The 19,297-nt window shown below is 44.9% G+C and overlaps 1 protein-coding gene across 1 annotated transcript in view; it reads left to right on the forward strand.

Annotated features, from left to right (window-relative positions):
- The window catches only part of AMHR2 (anti-Mullerian hormone receptor type 2), a 54,368-nt gene that overhangs the window by 10,444 nt on the left and 24,627 nt on the right, over positions 1–19,297 (forward strand). The window contains exons 2-4 of the mRNA XM_073617885.1: positions 2,074–2,205; positions 15,522–15,593; positions 17,459–17,580. Coding sequence (XP_073473986.1) covers positions 2,074–2,205; positions 15,522–15,593; positions 17,459–17,580 — 326 coding nt within the window. The remainder of the gene's footprint in view (positions 1–2,073; positions 2,206–15,521; positions 15,594–17,458; positions 17,581–19,297) is intronic.

Here is a 19,297-nt window from a genome sequence, read left to right on the forward strand (position 1 = left end):
TCTGACACAAAGTCATTTGGAGTGATGAGACCAAAATTGAGCATTTTGAATACAATCATAAACGCTACATTTGGAGGAGTCAACAAGGCCTATGATGAAAGATACACCATTCCTACTGTGAAACACAGAGGTGGATCGCTGATGTTTTGGTGATGTGTGAGCTACAAAGGCACAGGAAATTTGGTTAAAATTGATGGCAAGATTAATGCAGTATGTTATCAAGAAATACTGGAGGGACATTTGCATTGATCAGCCAGGAAGCTGCGCATGGGACTTACTTGGACAATCCAACATGGCAATGATCCAAAATACAATGCCAAGTCAACCTGTCATTGGCTACAGCAGAATAAAGTGAAGGTTCTGGAGTGGCCATCTCAGTCTCCTGACCTCAATATCATTGAGCCACTCTGGGGAGATCTCAAACGGGCAGTTCATGCAAGACAGCCCAAGAATTTACAGGAACTGGAGGCTTTTTGCCAAGAGGAATAGGCAGCTTTACCATCTGAGAAGATAAAGAGCCTCATCCACAAATACCACAAAAGACTTCAAGCTGTCATTGATGTTAAAGGGGGCAATACATGGTATTAAGAACTGGGGTTTGTAAACTTTTCATCAGGGTCATTTGGGGAGTTTTTGCTGTCATTATGATTTAAAAAGAGTAAACACAGTTGATTGATAATAAATGGCTTCAGCCAAACACTAACCATGAGTGTGTAGCACCCTGGAGTTTAGGCAGGGATGCTCCTCACAAATCTACTCGCCAGGAGTAGTCCACCTGGTCGATTGTTAGAGATCCATTGATTTCTCCCCAAGTTTGGCCTTATTGCACTTTTCTCTTCTACCACTAGGTGGCCGGGTACTTGGTGGTACTGGATATGAGAAAGTCAACTCAAGGTCAGGTTATGGATATATGGGGTATCTCAGCCAATGAGCAGGGGTTTTCCTGGGTACCTTGGCCTGCTGGGAGAACCTATTTTCTGTGCCACCCGGATGGCTGTCTGGGTGGACGCGTGTCGTGTTGCCCCAGGCTGCTAGGCCAGGGATTGCCTGAGGCCTATCCAGAAGCAAGAGAGAGCAGCGCAGGGTTGGAACTGCGGCTTGCAGTCCAACCAGAAGTGACGGTTCTGCCGGCCGGAGAACCTGTCAGGGGTAGAGGGGAAGCTGTCGCCACCAAGGGACCATCCGCCTTATTACCAGTGACCACAGTGAGTACCGGAGTCACAGTATCACCGAATGGGCACAGTGGAGATTCGGGAAACTTTAGACGGTGGTGATCAAGTCAGGAACCCAGCCAGCAGAGGTGACGCTTGCAGAGCAGCCTTGTGTGCCAAGTCAGGGACCGACGATCATACGCAATCACCAGAAATAACAATGGGTAATATAGTTACTGAATCTGGGGACTTTGTCATCTGTCATCTTTGTCATCTTGAAATGCTACTAAAGATGAAACACTACAGCTCCAAGTCCCCGGAACTGATATGTGTCTGCCCTTCTAGCGGCTTCTGTTCAATTTTGTATCAAGAAAAAAATATTAGATGGATTTCCCCAGCTGGTTTCCTCTTCATTTTATAGATAATAGAGATTAGAAGAATACGCATTTCATGTGTATCACTCCATGGACCTAAATGCAAAAATATACTGACACAGTTGAAATACATACTGTATATTGTATGTAAATATTTTTTATCTGTAAAATGATTTGTAATCCTCTTCATCCAGACTTGTGATTTACGCCTTCGTGCGAAATAGCATAGCGCAGCCAACAGAGTAATGCCATATCGGAGTGATGCTTATTGCAGATTTACAGCTGCATGTTGCTTATTGCTTATCTGCACATCAGATTGTTATTCAGCATCATCGGGATGGTAATTCACCATCTAGTACCTGCCTGTGAAGTGTGGCAGAAAATGTGATATACAGGGCTGGCTGTACAAAATTACAAACCTTTTGGCAAGTAAAACTGTTAAAAAAATGTGTATTTCAGATGTCTTTAGCTATATGTTCCACTTTGACTTCACATTGCTACCTTATTCAGTATTGTACATTTGAGTGCATTTTTGTCCTTTGTTACAGGTTGCTTTCCATTACATGCTGTGTGCAGGTCGGAGGTTTGTGTTCCAAGGTGCAAGAATGCCAAGTATCACTGTCTATGTTCTTCAAATATGTGTAATGCCAACATCACCTTTTCACATAAATCCCCCGCTCGTGAGTATGTAAATATTGCTGGGGGGGGGGGGGGGGGGCATTTCTAATAGATTATCTGTAGTGCTTGTAGGGGCAGCTTGTTCGTGGACTGCACTGTGTATTCAGATCACCAGTGACAATGTAGGATCTTCTAACACTGAAGATACATTTCACCTAAAGCTGCTACAATCTGATTGTACAATCAGTAGCTGGCCATACATTATACAATTTTCTTGTACAATTTTCCTTTAGATTTACTAAAACCATATAATATGAGGTCAAACCTAAACACTTTCAATTTGTATGCAATGAGGCAGGCCCTTGCACTACATAGTTAAAGGTAAATCTAAAGAAAATTAAATAAGAAAATGGTGTCATGTATGGCCAGCCTTAGATCTGCCAAGAACTTTGTATTACACAGGATTGTCTGATATGATACAAATTGAATGGATTATTTAGGCAAGCCCTTACATCACATACAGCAGAATTTGTAATCTAATAAATCTAATAAAGATTGCACAATAAGATTGCAATATGAGTAGTAAAGTCAGCTTTCATTGTAAAGCCTAGTACACACAATCAGACGAAAAATACCGCTTTCTAAGCGATCATACGTTAATCTGATTGTTAGTACACAGCTATCAAGAGATCACAACAGTTCATCTGAAATTATTTGAAAGGATAAATACAAGAGGAAAATGTGGAGCATAAAGTGGAAGGGGTGTGATTTACAGATGACAGGGCGGTTATTAAACAGGAAGGGTGTGGCCTTGACAGGAATAAATTAGGGGGTCATGAGTTTAGTCAGGCTTAGGGCAGCACAAAACCTAAATACATCACTGCTCCACCTGACATCCTTCAATCTGAAAATCAAAGAAACCAAGCAGAAAATTATTAGCTGGCCAATCAGCTTGTAGGTGGGGTGCAGCGTGGTGCGGCGGAATAACACACTCAGTACCAGGGCTGGACTGGGAATAAAAAGCAGCCCTGGAAAAAATTTCATACCAGCCCCATAGCATTATTATACCAGCCCAACAGCATAACTTTCTTGTTCATGAAAGGGAAAACCATGTATTTTAAAGCACATTTGAAGAGTGTATTATATAGATATGACAGATATGAAAGCACATAGGGCTTTATATATATATATATATAAAAGCAAATTCCAGTTAAAGGTGGTCCATCATCAAGGGGTACACCAGGAACTCGAAACGTTGGGGGGGGGGGAAGACGACTCTGTTGACCAGAGACCACCTTCCACAGAAAGAATACATTAAGGTATGGGGGGGTTACTGATATAAGGGGGAAACCTTTATATCAGATCAGCGCCCCCTTACATTATCATATTCATGCCCCCCTTACATCAGTGACCCCCCTCAGACTGGCCTGGTGGCGCTGTCACTGACCTCCTCTCAGGTGCACCATGCAGGGCTCAGTCAGTTGGCTCCAGCTCGGTGGCTCTGGTTTCATTCTATAGTCTCCTCACCACAGTCCACACACGTCTGACTTCTCCCATGACCCCCATCCCGGCGGTTCTCCCATTCTTGACTCCTCTCCAGACTCCCTCAGAAACTGCAGACATGATACAGGAGATGTCAGAGGTTGCGGACATGATACAAGAGATGGTTAGAGACTGAGGACATCTTACCAAAGATGGTAAGAGAATGCAGACATGCTACAAGAGATGGCCAGAGATGGCAGACATGATACAGGAGATCAATGCAGCCTCACCAGTTCCCATCAAATGCGGCCTCACTGTGCCCATCAAATGCGGCCTCACTGTGCCCATCAAATGCGGCCTCACTGTGCCCATCAAATGCAGCCTTATTGTGCTCATCAATGCAGCCTCACTGTGCTCATCCATTGCAGCCTCACTGTGACCATCAAATGCAGCCTCACTGTGCCCATCAAATGCAGCCTTACTGTGCCTGTGAATTCAGCCTCACTGTGCCTGTGAATGCAGCCTCACTGTGCTCATCATTGCGGCCTCACTGCCACGAATGCAGCCTCACTGCCCATCAATGCAGCATCACTGTGCCCATCAAATGCAGCTTTACTGTACCAATGAATTCAGGCTCACTGTGCTCATCAATGCAGCCTCACTGTGCCCATCATTGCAGTATCACTGTGCTCACCAATGCAGCCTCACTGTGCTCATCAATGCAGCCTCACTGTGCCCATCATTGCAGCCTCACTGCCCATCAATGCTGCAGCCTCACTGTGCCCATGAATGCAGCATCACCATGCCCACCATTGCAGCCTGTGCCCATGAATTCGGCCTCACTGTGCCCACCATTGCAGCCTGTGCCCATGAATTCAGCCTCACTGTGCCCACCATTGCAGCCTGTGCCGTGAATTCAGCCTCACTGTGACCACCATTGCATCCTCACTGTGCCCGTGAATGAAGCCTCACTGTGCCCACTATTGCAGCCTGTGCCCATGAATGCAGCCTCACTGTGCCCACTATTGCATCCTCACTGTGCCCGTAAAGGCAGCCTCACTGTGCCCACCATTGCAGCCTCACTGTGCCCGTGAATTCAGCTCACTGTGCACACCATTGCAGCCTGTGTCCATGAATTCAGCCTCACTGTGCCCACCATTGCATCCTCACTGTGCCCGTGAATGCAGTCTAACTGTGCCCACCATTGCATCCTCACTGTGCCTGTGAATGCAGCCTAACTGCGCCCACCATTGCATCCTCACTGTGCCTGTGAATGCAGCCTAACTGTGCCCAACATTGCATCCTCACTGTGCCCATGAATGCAGCCTAACTGTGCCCACCATTGCATCCTCACTGTGCCCGTGAATGCAGCATCACTGTGCCCACCATTGCAGCCTCACTTTGCCCATGAATGCAGCATCACTGTGCCCACCATTGCATCCTCACTGTGCCTGTGAATGCAGCCTAACTGTGCCCAATATTGCATCCTCTTTGTGCCCGTGAATGCAGCCTAACTGTGCCCACCATTGCATCCTCACTGTGCCCGTGAATGCAGCATCACTGTGCCCACCATTGCAGCCTCACTTTGCCCGTGAATGCAGCATCACTGTACCCACCATTGCAACCTCACTGTGCCCATGAATGCAGCATCACTGTGCCCATCATTGCAGCCTCACTATGCCCACCATTGCAGCCTGTGCCTGTGAATTCAGCCTCACTGTGCCCACCATTGCAGCCTGTGCCCGTGAATTCAGCCTCACTGTGCCCACCATTGCAGCCTGTGCCCATGAATTCAGCCTCACTGTGCCCACCATTGCAGCATGTGCCGTGAATTCAGCCTCACTGTGCCCACCATTGCATCCTCACTGTGCCCGTGAATGAAGCCTCACTGTGCCCACTATTGCAGCCTGTGCCCATGAATGCAGCCTCACTGTGCCCACTATTGCATCCTCACTGTGCCCGTAAAGGCAGCCTCACTGTGCCCACCATTGCAGCCTCACTGTGCCCGTGAATTCAGCTCACTGTGCACATCATTGCAGCCTGTGTCCATGAATTCAGCCTCACTGTGCCCACCATTGCATCCTCACTGTGCCCGTGAATGTAGTCTAACTGTGCCCACCATTGCATCCTCACTGTGCCTGTGAATGCAGCCTAACTGTGCCCACCATTGCATCCTCACTGTGCCCGTGAATGCAGCCTAACTGTGCCCACCATTGCATCCTCACTGTGCCCGTGAATGCAGCATCACTGTGCCCACTATTGCAGCCTCACTTTGCCCATGAATGCAGCATCACTGTGCCCACCATTGCAACCTCACTGTGCCCGTGAATGCAGCATCACTGTGCCCACCATTGCAGCCTCACTATGCCCACCATTGCAGCCTGTGCCTGTGAATTCAGCCTCACTGTGCCCACTATTGCAGCCTGTGTCCGTGAATTCAGCCTCACTGTCCCCATTATTGCAGCCTGTGCCCGTGAATTCAGCCTCACTGTCCCCACCATTGCAGCCTGTGTCCGTGAATTCAGCCTCACTGTCCCCATCATTGCAGCCTGTGTCCATGAATGCAGCCTCACTCAGCCCACCATTGCAGCCTGTTCCCGTGAATTCAGCCTCACTGTGCCCACCATTGCATCCTCACTGTGCCCGTGAATGCAGCCTAACTGTGCCCACCATTGCAACCTCACTGTGCCCGTGAATGCAGCATCACTGTGCCCACCATTGCAGCCTCACTATGCCCACCATTGCAGCCTGTGCCTGTGAATTCAGCCTCACTGTGCCCACTATTGCAGCCTGTGTCTGTGAATTCAGCCTCACTGTCCCCACCATTGCAGCCTGTGCCCGTGAATTCAGCCTCACTGTCCCCACCATTGCAGCCTGTGTCCGTGAATTCAGCCTCACTGTCCCCATCATTGCAGCCTGTGTCCATGAATGCAGCCTCACTCAGCCCACCATTGCAGCCTGTTCCCGTGAATTCAGCCTCACTGTGCCCACCATTGCATCCTCACTGTGCCCGTGAATGCAGCCTCACTGTTCCCACCATTGCATCCTCACTGTGCCCGTGCATTCAGCCTGTGCCCGTGAATTCAGCCTCACTGTGCCCACCATTGCAGCCTGTGCCCGTGAATTCAGCCTCACTGTGCCCACCATTGCAGCCTGTGCCCGTGAATTCAGCCTCACTGTCCCCACCATTGCAGGCTCACCATTGTAACACACAGAGACAGCGGATATCTCCTGCATTGTATCACGGGGCTGGGTCTGTGTTTGGTGGCCGCACTGTTACAAGGTCCCGCCCCTAGACCGACTTGTGTGATAGGTGGCACCTTCAATCTACTATCACACGAGCTGGTCTAGGGGGGTGGGACTTTGTAACAGCGCGGCCACCGAACACAGACCCAGCTCTGTTATACACAGGAGGAGAGAGAGAGAGAGAGAGAGAGGGAGGGAGCAGAGCGCTGCAGCCGCAGCTCAAAGCAGCCCCAGGGCAGGCGGCCTACTGGGAAATTTCCCGGGATCCCGGTAGGCCAGTCCAGCCCTGCTCAGTACCAGTGCACTGAAAGAACTTTTGAGATAATGCAAAGACAGTTCACAAATAACCCAGTGTGAACGCAGCTCAACCGGGAACACTCACAGTTCCAGCTGCGTGAAGAGATGCAGCCGAACTGACAGCGCCTGTAGAGAGGGGAAGAACGCAGCTTGGCCATCTTGTGCCAAAACAGGCAGGTGTCCAGAGAAGTTGTGAGCCCAAAGCTTTCTCTTCTCATCAGGAACATTTATCTGCTGCTAGTGCTGTCCCTACCAGGTGGGGTATCTGTCCTTACTCTACCAAGTCGCAAATGCACACCAAACCTGGTAGCAAGGGCCTTAAAGCGGTTGTTACCCTAAAAAAAAAAATTATCCTGTTCCTTTAAAGCATGAAAAACAGCACAGTGCTTGTGCTGTGTAATTTATTCCTTTGTATCATCTAAAATACTTGGCTGATCTTGCCTGGTTCTGACTTCCCCCCTGTAAACTGACCACGTTTATAATGGCTACTGAGCCCTGACACTGTGGTCAGTTTACGTGCCTCCATCATCCACTGTCTCTCCTCTCCCCCTCTCTCCCTGCTTGTCAGCTAGTGTCAGTGCCCGCCCCTCCCCTCTTGCTGCTTACTTTGTTATTTTCCTACAATCACCTGTATTAGATAATGTTATGTTTGCCCAAGTGTATGTTCTATATAAAAAATATGCTGCTTTATTCCTTATTTCATATCGCCGCTCAGCACTCACATGCCCGCCCACTGCTCTCCTCCTCTTCTCCCCTCCTCCTGGCTGACATCAGTGGGGGTTTCTCGGCCCCTCCCGCTGTAGTTGTCAGATCAGGTGAGGAGAGCAGCGAGCAGTCACGTGAGCACCGAGCGCTGCTATGAAATAAGGTATAAAGCAGCATATTTTTTTATATAGAACATATATTGGGGCACATAACTTTATCTAACACTGGGGATTATAGGAAAATAACAACTTTAAAAAGGCTCTGCCTGACCCAAGATGGCTGCCAGAGTCACATTAGGAGGCAGTATCCAATGAGATAGCTTCCCCAGTGACCCAGGAAACCATAGAGGAACCCTGTTCCTCCTGACTTCCTCTCCAACTGCAGTGCCGCTGCGGGAGAGCGCCACCTGCCATAGAGAAAGAAGACTTCACCTGCCTACGAGCTGGCAGTGGGAGATTCATTCATTCGCGCTGTTCAGCGTGGCTTGGTGGAATCGATCCTTTTCTTTTATGCAGCCCACTAGGTTAGAGAAATTAAAGAGTGTTTGGTAGTCTGCCATTTGACAGGCAGCAAGGAGGCAACACAACGTCTTCTCACCACCTGTCAAATGCTCTCTGAAGAGCGATCCAAACGTGGATTGCTCTTAAGAGTGCAATACAAGTGTAAACGAGGAGTTACAGTGGAAAAAAAAAAAAAAAGTAGATGTTTTCAGGCTTCAGACTTCTTAGGCTGCACAAGTCTGCTGTAGCGTGCATAAACCAGCACACAGAGTCATTTTGCTTGATTACCATTTAGATGCTTGCTAGGGGAAAAAGGAAAAATGTAAACTCGTTTTTAATAAATTCCACAGCTTTACATTTTTACTGCTGGGGAGAAATAAAACATTTGTTTCTAGCTCCCCCAGTTTACACATTTAGCAATAGTCCTTATTTAAACAATTATTAAACCCTAACCCAAAATGGTAATATATTGCAGTTTACCAAGCATCAGATGTGGTGGCTGCATTAGTTTTCTTTTTTTTAGGCTTTTCCGTCTGTTTTCCCCTGGTTATCTGGCCAGTAATACACCTCCTGTATTAGAGTGCCTCCAAAGCAAGAAGAGAAGGTCGTACCGACCTAGCGCATTACCAAAATATATTTTATTTGAGAATAAAACAATTGTTATACTTACAGACGCACAGCATGTATATACATATCAAAGCAAGTGAGACCGATCGCCTTCAGGTCTGCTGTAGGTCACCAATAGTGTGGGAAGACCAGGCAGTGTTTGTAATGGCTGACGCATTTCAAGGGAAAGTTCACTACTTTGGCTCTGATGAAGAGGGTTCTCCCTCAGCTATCATGGACGCCGCCTGGTCTTCCCACAGTATTGGGTATTGGTGACCTACAGCAGACCTGAAGGCGGTTGATCTCACTTGCTATGATATGTATATACTGTACATGCTGTGCATTTGTGAGTATAACAATTGTTTTTATTCACAAATAGAATATATTTTGGTTATGCGCTAGGTCGGTGCCCCCTTCTCTTGTTGTTGTTTTGCGGTCCATAAAGATACCTATTGAGGGGGTAGAAAGGCCGCTGGCACTGGGGAAGATTTCCTGCACTGTACATCTCCACCATTTAGGCTGGGTTCACACCTATGCGAATTAGATACGGGTTTCCCCACATCTAATTTGCACAGCAGGAGAATGTGACTGTCTTCCTATGGAGCCGGTTCACATATCTCCATTGCGCCTGTGGAGCGCACTGCACAGAAACGCTGTGCGTCTTTGCCATGTGCTATGTACATGCTACCTGTATTTATGATGTTTACTACTGAATACACATATGCAAAACTACCTGTTCAATTTCATTTTTTACCCCAACCAGTCCACCTTTTCATTTAAAGTCCCAATGTCTATTCTCTTTACCCAAATATGGGATGGAGGTACATCTCAGATGTAACCTCACTTAAAGTCCTATACGCCCTCTGTGGGCGCCCCCTCCTTCTTGTCTTCTCTGGATGAAGAAGCACATGCAGCACAGCAACATTATCAGTTTGGGGGGGGGGGGGGCAGAGTGGTAGATGGACCAGCAGAAATTGAAGCTGAACTCCAGCTAACACTTTATAAGCATTTACAGCATTTTTTTTTCCTTTTGGGATAAAGATTTTACATAAATAAATAAAACTGATCATTGTAAGCACCCCTGTCAGTGGTAAATGGTTTATCTCATCTCTGTAACTGATACATTTTGCAAGAGCATGTTCTGTTCTGAAACAACAGACTTGCTGGCCAGATCACCAGATGAAAATAAAAGAAAGAAAGCCTAAAAAAGAAAAACAAATGCAGTCATCACATACTAAGAATTGGAAAGCTGCAATGTAATAAAGGTTTGCTTTTGGGTTTAATACTGCTTCAAGTATCGGAAATAAGATTCATAGCTCCATTTCAAAGGGATACAGATCCCAGTATGTAGTCTCACTAAGATTTTTTTTCCTCATACATCTCCCACCTAGCGCTATGCTCTCATTGGTCTCAGTTTTTTGGGGCAATGTGGGTACTGCGTGTAAAAAAAAGAAAAAATCTCTACCTGCTGCAGTCATCATCTAAATATCCCTTCTCTAGGTTTGAAAAAGTGTACAAAATGACCTCACTCAAATCTGTGACTGTAGCTTTATTAAACTGCTGGGATATAAGGATAAGCCATTTAGGCTACTTTCACACTAAGGCATTTTTCAGGCGTTTTAGCGCTAAAAAAAGCATCTGAAAAACGTCTCCCATGCCTCCCCAGTGTGAAAATCCAAGTGCTTTCACACTGGGGCGATGCGCTTGCAGGATGTTAAAAAAAGTCCTGCACGCAGCATCTTTGGGGCAGTTTGGGAGCGGTGTATACACCGCTCCCAAAACACCCTGCCCATTGAAATGAATGGGCAGCGCTGCCGAAGCACCCGCAAAGTGCTTTGGCAGCACCGCAACACGCTTTTAACCCTTTATTTGGCCGGTAGCAGGGGTAAAAAGCTCCCCGCTAGTGGACGAAAAGCGCAGCTAAAACAACGGTAAAGCGCCGCTAAAACTAGTGGCGTTTTACCGCTAACGCCGGGCACTTTCATGTGAAAGTGGCCTTAGGTGTTGCATTGTTTGCACAGTATTCACAAGCTCTACATAATTTATAAACAGCCACATGGCTTTCCCACATAATGAAAATTCTTCTTCGTGTTCTTTTTAATAGCATTAAAAGAAACCTGTAGTGATAAAAGCTGGCAACTGCCATGGATCACTAGCTGCCTAGTTGCCTGACTGTCATACTGATCTGAGGGTTTTGTTATTTCTGATTCACTAACCAGGAAAAAGTGTGCAAATCAGGAGTTCTGACTTCAGTTGCTGCATGCTGGTACATAGTTGGTGACTCAAAAGGTACTGAGGTTGGGGGCAGCCAGACAACTAGCATTTTCAGAAGGAATGCATTTCTCCCAGCAAAGGTAAACTCTAAGGGCTCATTTAGACGGACACTTAAGCCAGTCCTTGTGCAGAGCCGCTGGCAGATGTGTGTGCATCCCCCTCGGAGTTGCTTGCAGACAACCTTTAGAAGTGGTTGCACACACATAGCTCTCAACTGTCCCTGATTTCGAGGGACTGTCCCTGATTTGGAGCAATGTCCCTCTGTCCCTCTTTCCCCCTCATTTGTCCCTCATTTTGGTCTGATCTATATACATGTAAATAAAATGCACGTTTTATCTATCAAAAGGTGTTTTCCAGTGCTAAACCTTTCATCTGATTTCTAAATTGCTGCATTTGGAATTTTCAAAAGTCAATATAAAGGAATAGTAGTGGTAAAAAAAAGCACTTGTGGGTTTAACCAATCTTGTTTTTTTGTAAAATTCTCCTTTAAGGGGGCGTGGCAAGGGGTGTGTCCTATGCCTGCATACTTTTGCTGATATGTGTCCCTCATTCTCATCTCAAAAAGTTGGGAGGTATGCAACACGCAGCCGCTGCACATACACAATCGCATGTCAAAGTTTGCTATGCGGACAGGAGCGGGTGCATGGATCCGAATGCCCATCCATGCCGGCCCGGCGTCGTGCAACTGCCAGAGGCTCTGCGTGGAGGGTGGGCTTAATCACCTATCTTGATTAACCCCTTATATAACAAAAACCCTACAGTAAACCTGTACTAAGAGCAACACATGGGGTAATATTGTTGAACTCCCTCTAGAAATACTGGTTGCCCGGCTGTCTCTAACTTTAGTATAATCTGGTTCAAGTAAGAAATTCTGATTCGCATGCATGATCAAGATCAATGCCATAGAAAGCACTAAAGTCACTGGTATCAATATGATGGCCAGGATTCTAGCATCTTCACAAGGCAAGGTCAGCAATAGCAGCCTCCATATTTTTTCAGTACAAATTTATATCAAGGGTGTTGGAAATGGAATTCTGAGAAATGTGTCATCTTACTTTATACACAGTTTTAAACATTTAACCTTTATCTGCATGTAATATTCTGTTCATCTAGACATATATAAATTCGAATTGATGATTTTTTTTGTGTTCTGGGTATGATTACACAGATGGGGTGGCTTATCACTGTGAAACACAGGTGTTGTTTGGGGGAGGAAAGATGTGTCTCTGTCTCTGACTGGGTCTCTTATCAGCTGAACCAAAAAGACGTGCACACTGGAACGACTCCTGTGATTGGACGACACCTGTGTGGGAGCAACCAAGGAATGCAAGCAACTCCAGTAAGGGATTGACCACAAAGTCTGATGTCAGTTAAAAAATATTTGTCAGACAGGGGTGGTTACAGTAACGAATGACTGTGACTTGACTAGCTAGTGTTTCGCAAATGTGATGCAGACAGTCCCCAAGTTACAAACATGACTTACAGTGAGGGAAAAAAAGGACTTGATCACCTGCTGATTTTGTACGTTTGCCCACTGACAAAGAAATGATCATTCTATAATTTTATTGGTAGGTTTATTTTACCAGTGAGCAATAGATTAACAACAAAAATATCCAGAAAAATACATTTCAAAAAAGTTATAAATTGATTTGCATTTTAACCAGTTCAATACCGGGCATTTTCACCCCCTTCCTTCCCAGACCAATTTTTAGTTTTCAGCGCTGTCGCACTTTAAACGACAATTGCGCGGTCGTGCGACGTTGTACCCAAACAAAATTGACGTCCTTTTTTCCCCCAAAAATAGAGCTTTCTTTTGGTGGTATTTGATCACCTCTGCAGTTTTTATTTTTTGCGCTATAAACAAAAGAAGAGCAACAATTTTGAAAAAAAACACAATATTTTTTACTTTTTGCTATAATAAATATCCCAATTTAAAAAAAAAAAAAAAAATTTTTTTCCTCAGTTTTGGCCGATACGTATTCTCCTACATATTTTTGGTAAAAAAAACCGCAATAAGCGTATATTGATTGGTTTGCGCAAAAGTTATAGCGTCTATAAAATACGGGAGATGTATGGCATTTTTTTTTTTATTATTATTTATTTAATTTTTTTACTAGTAATAGCGGCGATCGCGATTTTTTTTTCGTGACTGTGACATTATGGCAGACACATCGGACACTTTTGACACATTTTTGGGACCATTCACATTTATACAGCGATCAATGCTATAAAATTGCATTGATTACTGTGTAAATGTGACAGGCAGTGACGGGGTTAACCACTAGGGGTCGGGGAGGGGTTAAATGTGTTTCCTAGGGAATGCTTCTAACTGTAGGGGGAGGGGACGCACAAGGGGAGGAGACCGATCAGTGTTCCTCCGTTCTGGGAACACAGATCGGTCTCCTCTGAGTTGACAGGACGTGGATCTGTGTGTTTACACACACAGATCCATGGTCCGGCCCGGTTAACGGGCAATCGCGGGTGCCCGGCGGACATCGCGGCCGCCGGGCACACGCACCCGGTCCCGAGCAACGCGGCCCTCTGGCGGCCGGGAACCCGAGGCCCTCATATGACATCCACCCAGGATGGGAGATCCCATCTGTGGACGTCATTTGACAATAGGCCGGTGCTGAAGTGGTTAATGTGTGAAATAGGTATTTTGACCCCTTTGCAAAACATGGCTTAGTACTTGGTGGCAAAATCTTTGTTGGCAATCACAGAGGTCAGATGTTTCTTGTAGTTGGCCACCAGGTTTGCACACATCTCAGGAAGCATTTTGTCCCACTCCTCTTTGCAGATCCTCTCCAAGTCATTAAGGCTGATGTTCGGTAACTCAAACCTTCAGCTCCTTCCACATATTTTCTATGAGATTAAGGTCTGGAGACTGGCTAGGCCACTCCAGGACTTTAATGTGCTTCTTCTTGAGCCACTCCTTTGTTGCCTTGGCCATGTGTTTTGGGTCATTGTCATGCTGGAATACTCATCTACAACCCATTTTTAATGCCCTGGCTGAGAGAAGGAGGTTCTCCCTCAAGATTTGACGGTACATGGCACCATCCATCGTCCCTTTGATGCAGTGAACTTGTCCTGTCCCCTTAGCAGAAAATCACCCCCAAAGCATAATGTTTCCACCTTCATGTTTGACGGTGGGGACGGTGTTCTTGGGGGTCATAGGCAGCATTTCTCCTCCTCCAAACATGGCAAGTTGAATTGATGCCAAAGAGCTTGATTTTGGTCTTATCTGACCACAACACTTTCACCCATTTCTCCTCTGAATCATTCAGATGTCCATTTGCAGACTTCAGAAACTCCACGAGGGAGATTGACAGTTATTTTGTGTTTCTTCCTGTTGTCACCCTCTCACCAAGCTGCTTGGCGATGGTCTTGTAGCCCATTCCAGCATTTTGTAGGTCTACAATCTTGTCCCTGACATCCTTGGACAGCTCTTTGGTCTTGACCATAGTGGAGAGATTGGAACCTGATTGCTTCTGTGGACAGGTGTCTTTTATACAGGTAACAAACTCAGATTAGGAGCACTCCCTTTAAGGGAGTGCTCCTAATCTCAGCTCATTACTTGTATAGAAGACAACTGGGAGCCAGAAATCTTGCTGATTAATAGGGAATCAAATACCTATTTCACTCATTAAAATGCCAAACCTACCATTAAAGTTAGACTGATCATTTCTTTGTCAGTGGGCAAATGTACAAAATCAGCAGGGGATCAAATACTTTTTTCCCTCACTGTACATTCGACTCATACTTACAAATGGAGGATGACATCAGGAAGTGAGAGGAAATCTACCACTAGAAAGGGAAATTAACTTCCGTGAGAGTTATCATGGGCAAAAAGTGTCTCCACTGAAGCTTTATCACCAATCCTTGTTTCCACAACAACCCAATTTTCAAAATCCAATTGTCATAGGGACAGAAAGTGAGGTGAAATCATCTGAACAGGGGCACAGACAGCAAAACAAACATTACAGGGGTGTTAACCCTTCCCTATGCTATCAAAAAAGCATAACATTTTCGAAAATATATAATACTTATGATGTTTTTAGTAGTCTTTAGGCCAAAAATGCACATTTTAGCATGTGTGCCAAAAATGAAGAAAAAGAAAAAACTGCTCAGACAGTGAAAAGGTTAAAAGGAAAAACATGGAGAAATATACATACCTTAGAGATGTACTGAATATGTTGGTTTTTTTTTGCCTTCACACTTTAAATTAGAATTTATAGAATCTAATGTATTGCACTGTATATAAATTTTAGGTGATCATGTGGCCATACACGTGGCAATGATAACCATTTTGGTGGCATTGTGCGCATCTGGGATAATTATAGGTAAGTAAATACAAGAAGCAGAGTGAATTAATGTTGACCTCTAATCAAATAGCTAAATGCACATTTAAAGAATATCTATATATCTATTTTCCATCTATTTATAAATAGATAGCATTGATTATAATTTTAAGTAAATGGCGTAGCACCCCCTGGTGTACATAGTGTGTATAGGTTAGGTAGATTTGGTTGAGCTTTACTGTAGTCAGTGGAGCCAGGATTAATTGGGGTCATGTACAGTTCAACTGGTAGGTTCTGAGGGCTGAGCCTCTGTTGCCTCCCCCTGGTTTCTGGAAGCTTCCAGAAAGTTCCAGAACTTAGTGGGTGGAGGGATGGAGATAGAAGCCTGAATATTCATGGGAGCGCTACCAATAACTGGATGAGGACAGCCCAGAAGGGTGGGAAGTTTGCCATAAATGCTCAGGAGCCTGGTCATGTGGGGAAATAATCCAAAATTCAGAGGTCTAGAGGTGCTGAGGCGGCTGCCTCTAGGCAGAAGGTGCCAGAGACAGAGAGAGAGAGAGAGAGAGAGAGAGAGAGAGAGAGAGAGAAAGACAGTGCTGAGATTAAGGAGAAAGGAAGCTGAGAGGAACCCTCACCCCCTTAAGTCTCATCTCAACTGGTTGAGACACCCGGGCAAGCAAGTGGGACCTGAACAGCAGGAGGCCTGGGCAGAAGTCACCATCTATGCTGCAGGACTTAAGAGTAACCTTTGGCTGTTTCACTACCCAAAGTCTATAGGGGAGAGGCAGCCAGGTATAATACCCAGCTAGCCATTCAGGAGGGACTGCTACTACCAACCTTCAACCCCTGCTTGGGATAATCTTGTGCTAATGTGTCAGTGCTAGGATCATTATTGGAACTGCTTTGCCAGTCTGTTAAAAGTAATTTCCCCTGGGAACACAGTTTGAAGTTTTGTGCTAAGAAGACAGTGTAGCCACAGTGGTCCTTGAAATTCTACATTTTTTACCCCCCAAAGCCTATAAGGGAGATTGCAGTTGAGTGCAATATTCAGCTAGCTTTCAGAGGCATACTATTATCCTCCACCCTTGCTTGGGGAATTCTCAGTTGGAGCTAGATGTGCTGGCATTTTGAAGGGAAGACTAAAGTACCTGAAATCAAGTTGGGAAATGTGGCTAGCCAGGATGTACAGTTTTTCCAGAGAGGGTACAGTCTGGGATTTTTTGCTAGAAGTTTGTGATCACTCAAGTTGTTCTCAAAGTTGTACATTGATCTGGGTTCTGGGTATCCCATAACCCCCCTAACTCCATCCAAGTTATTTACACCAAATAAATATAAAAAACAAAGCCTTTGGACTAGTTTTCTGACTACGTGTGCCTGCTGAAAATGCGTGTTACCTGGCTGTGCAAAGGGGGACCCAAAATCCAGTGGCTCCAGAGGAGGTAGCTCTACAGTGGTTTTATCTGCAAAAATAATTTGAAATTCCGTCAATCCTTGCCAGAGATTTACTTAATCCTGTTAGACAACACATCATGGTTGGTGACCTCAATTTACAATATTGCAGTTAAATAATACAGTTTGTTTACCATCCTGTCCCCAGTCTCGACAGTAAAGGAGCAGCCGCTCACTCTGCTCTTTCCTCCTGTCAGCATGTTCTTTGTCATGCAGCAGAGCCTGACTGGCTTCAAGTGCTCTACCTTTTCAAATTCTACAATATCAAGGATTACAGAAGCCCATTATCAAAGATATTCAAGGAAGTTACAATAGCCACAAGTAAAAAATGTTTACATTTGTTTGGAGTTCAACTTTAATTTTAGCTATACAAAAAGTCTAACATAAGCGTTTGAGAATGACTGGCTATGCAATTCTCATTTCTCTGTTTTTCATTCTTTCATTTTTATAAGCAGTAAAGTGGGGAGTGAATGCTTTTTTGGCCAGAAAGGAGGATGAGTTAGAACTTCAAGAAATTCCCACTTTACAGGAGAGTGGACCACCAACAATGCCTGTGGAGGGTCTTATTCTGCTCCAGGTTTGTAAGATTTGTAAAAATTTTCTTTTTGTTTTTACCAGTAAGAGTTTTAAAGTTAGCTAAATATACAAACAAATACAAAAGGGGACGTGATAATTGACAACAGCAGTTGCTATCATAACATCCCAAAAAGAGTAATGACATATGGTACAAAGCAATACAATTGTACGGAACGGGTACAGTGTCATTTCAAGTACACATCGGAACATACTAGAATCTCAATCACCAGCTGGGAGGAGGGGAAATGATGAGCGGGGAAAGGAGGGGGTAGGAGGAAGGAGGAAGAGATGAGGAGTACCAGGTGAGGCAAGGAGTGGAAAATGGAGGGAGTGGGATATTAGAAGGGTAGTAACTAAGAAAACCCACAGACTAGGTCTGCTAAAATTTGCAGCACATACAAGAATTATACAGTGATACCTGTTGCATCAACCCAACAGTTCCAAATTTTTACTTATGGGGGCAGTTCCTAGTAGCATAGGTAAGCCTATATAGAGGTAGAGTCCTGTTGATAGCTGTTTTTCACCCACTCACTGTAGGAGGGCAGAGGACTTCCACTTTAGAATCATTTCTCTTCTCACATAGAGAGTAGAGTAGAACACAAAGGCACCACACCCTCCACAAGGCCCAAAAACCACAGAGTTGGATGCAGAGGGATGGAAAGGTTGCCCACTGCGTTAACAGTGTCCACCACTCCCTTCCAATAGTGTTGCAGCTCAGGCAAAGCCAGAAAAAATGACAGTAAGAGCCTGTATTGAGGCCACATCTAAAACATGAGTCTGAGGTTTCCAGATATAGTATGGACAAGCGCTGGGGAGTATAATAAACTCAATTTATTCATAATTTCAGTTGGAGAAACCGGCCCTGGAGGAAATAATGGTTTTCAAAAATTGAAGTAGGCAATCCTCCCAATCAGCTTCTGTCAAAGTGGGAATGTCAGCGTGCTATTATGGTATAGGGTAGTCATTTTAGGTAGAGTAAGGGGTGACAAGATTTGCACATTTAGCACAGCAAGCTACTGTATATTTTGTCATGTATAGCAGCCCTTCTCAACCCTTTTAACAAGGAAGAACCATTGAATGAAATTTTTCACTCTTGCTAATAATTAATATATCTACAGCTCATGATACATTAGTGTTTTGGTTAGTGGTAAGAATGCTTTTTACATTTGTGGTCAATGGGAAAAATCCTGCCCTTTCAACGAGCTAAAAGGATCATTGGTGTCAGTATTAGCTTATATGAAAGCCTGAAATGGCTCATTGCTCATAGAAACCTCTGGAAGACCCTAGGGTGCCACAGAACCCTGGCTGAGAAAAGCAGGTCTATAGAATGTTTTTTGATAACTGATAAAACTATCCCAGCCCTTTACTGAAGGGTCTTATTTCCCATTTAGTATCTAGGGAGTGAATCATTTTATCAGCTGCAGCTCTTATAATTTTAATTCCATACCCAGGACTAGGAAAAGCCTGTGAAGCTCCTCACGCTCATTCAGGGTGTACTAATTTAAACGGTTTAGTACATTTAAATACTGTTCAAAATTACTTCATCGGTGTACTGTTACTCAACCGATATACAATAAAGCCTGTCTGGTTTTGAAGCTAAGGCAAGAGATCATTTTAAAGGGTGCCCTAAACAGGCCAGCTTAGAAAATTTGAAAACATGAGCTGACACTTTGTTAGTCATAGTTTAACAGTGATTTGGCACCCCATGATGCATGCCA

Source organism: Aquarana catesbeiana, linkage group LG02 (genome assembly GCF_042186555.1).
Source record: "Aquarana catesbeiana isolate 2022-GZ linkage group LG02, ASM4218655v1, whole genome shotgun sequence".
Taxonomy (NCBI): Eukaryota; Metazoa; Chordata; class Amphibia; order Anura; family Ranidae; genus Aquarana; species Aquarana catesbeiana.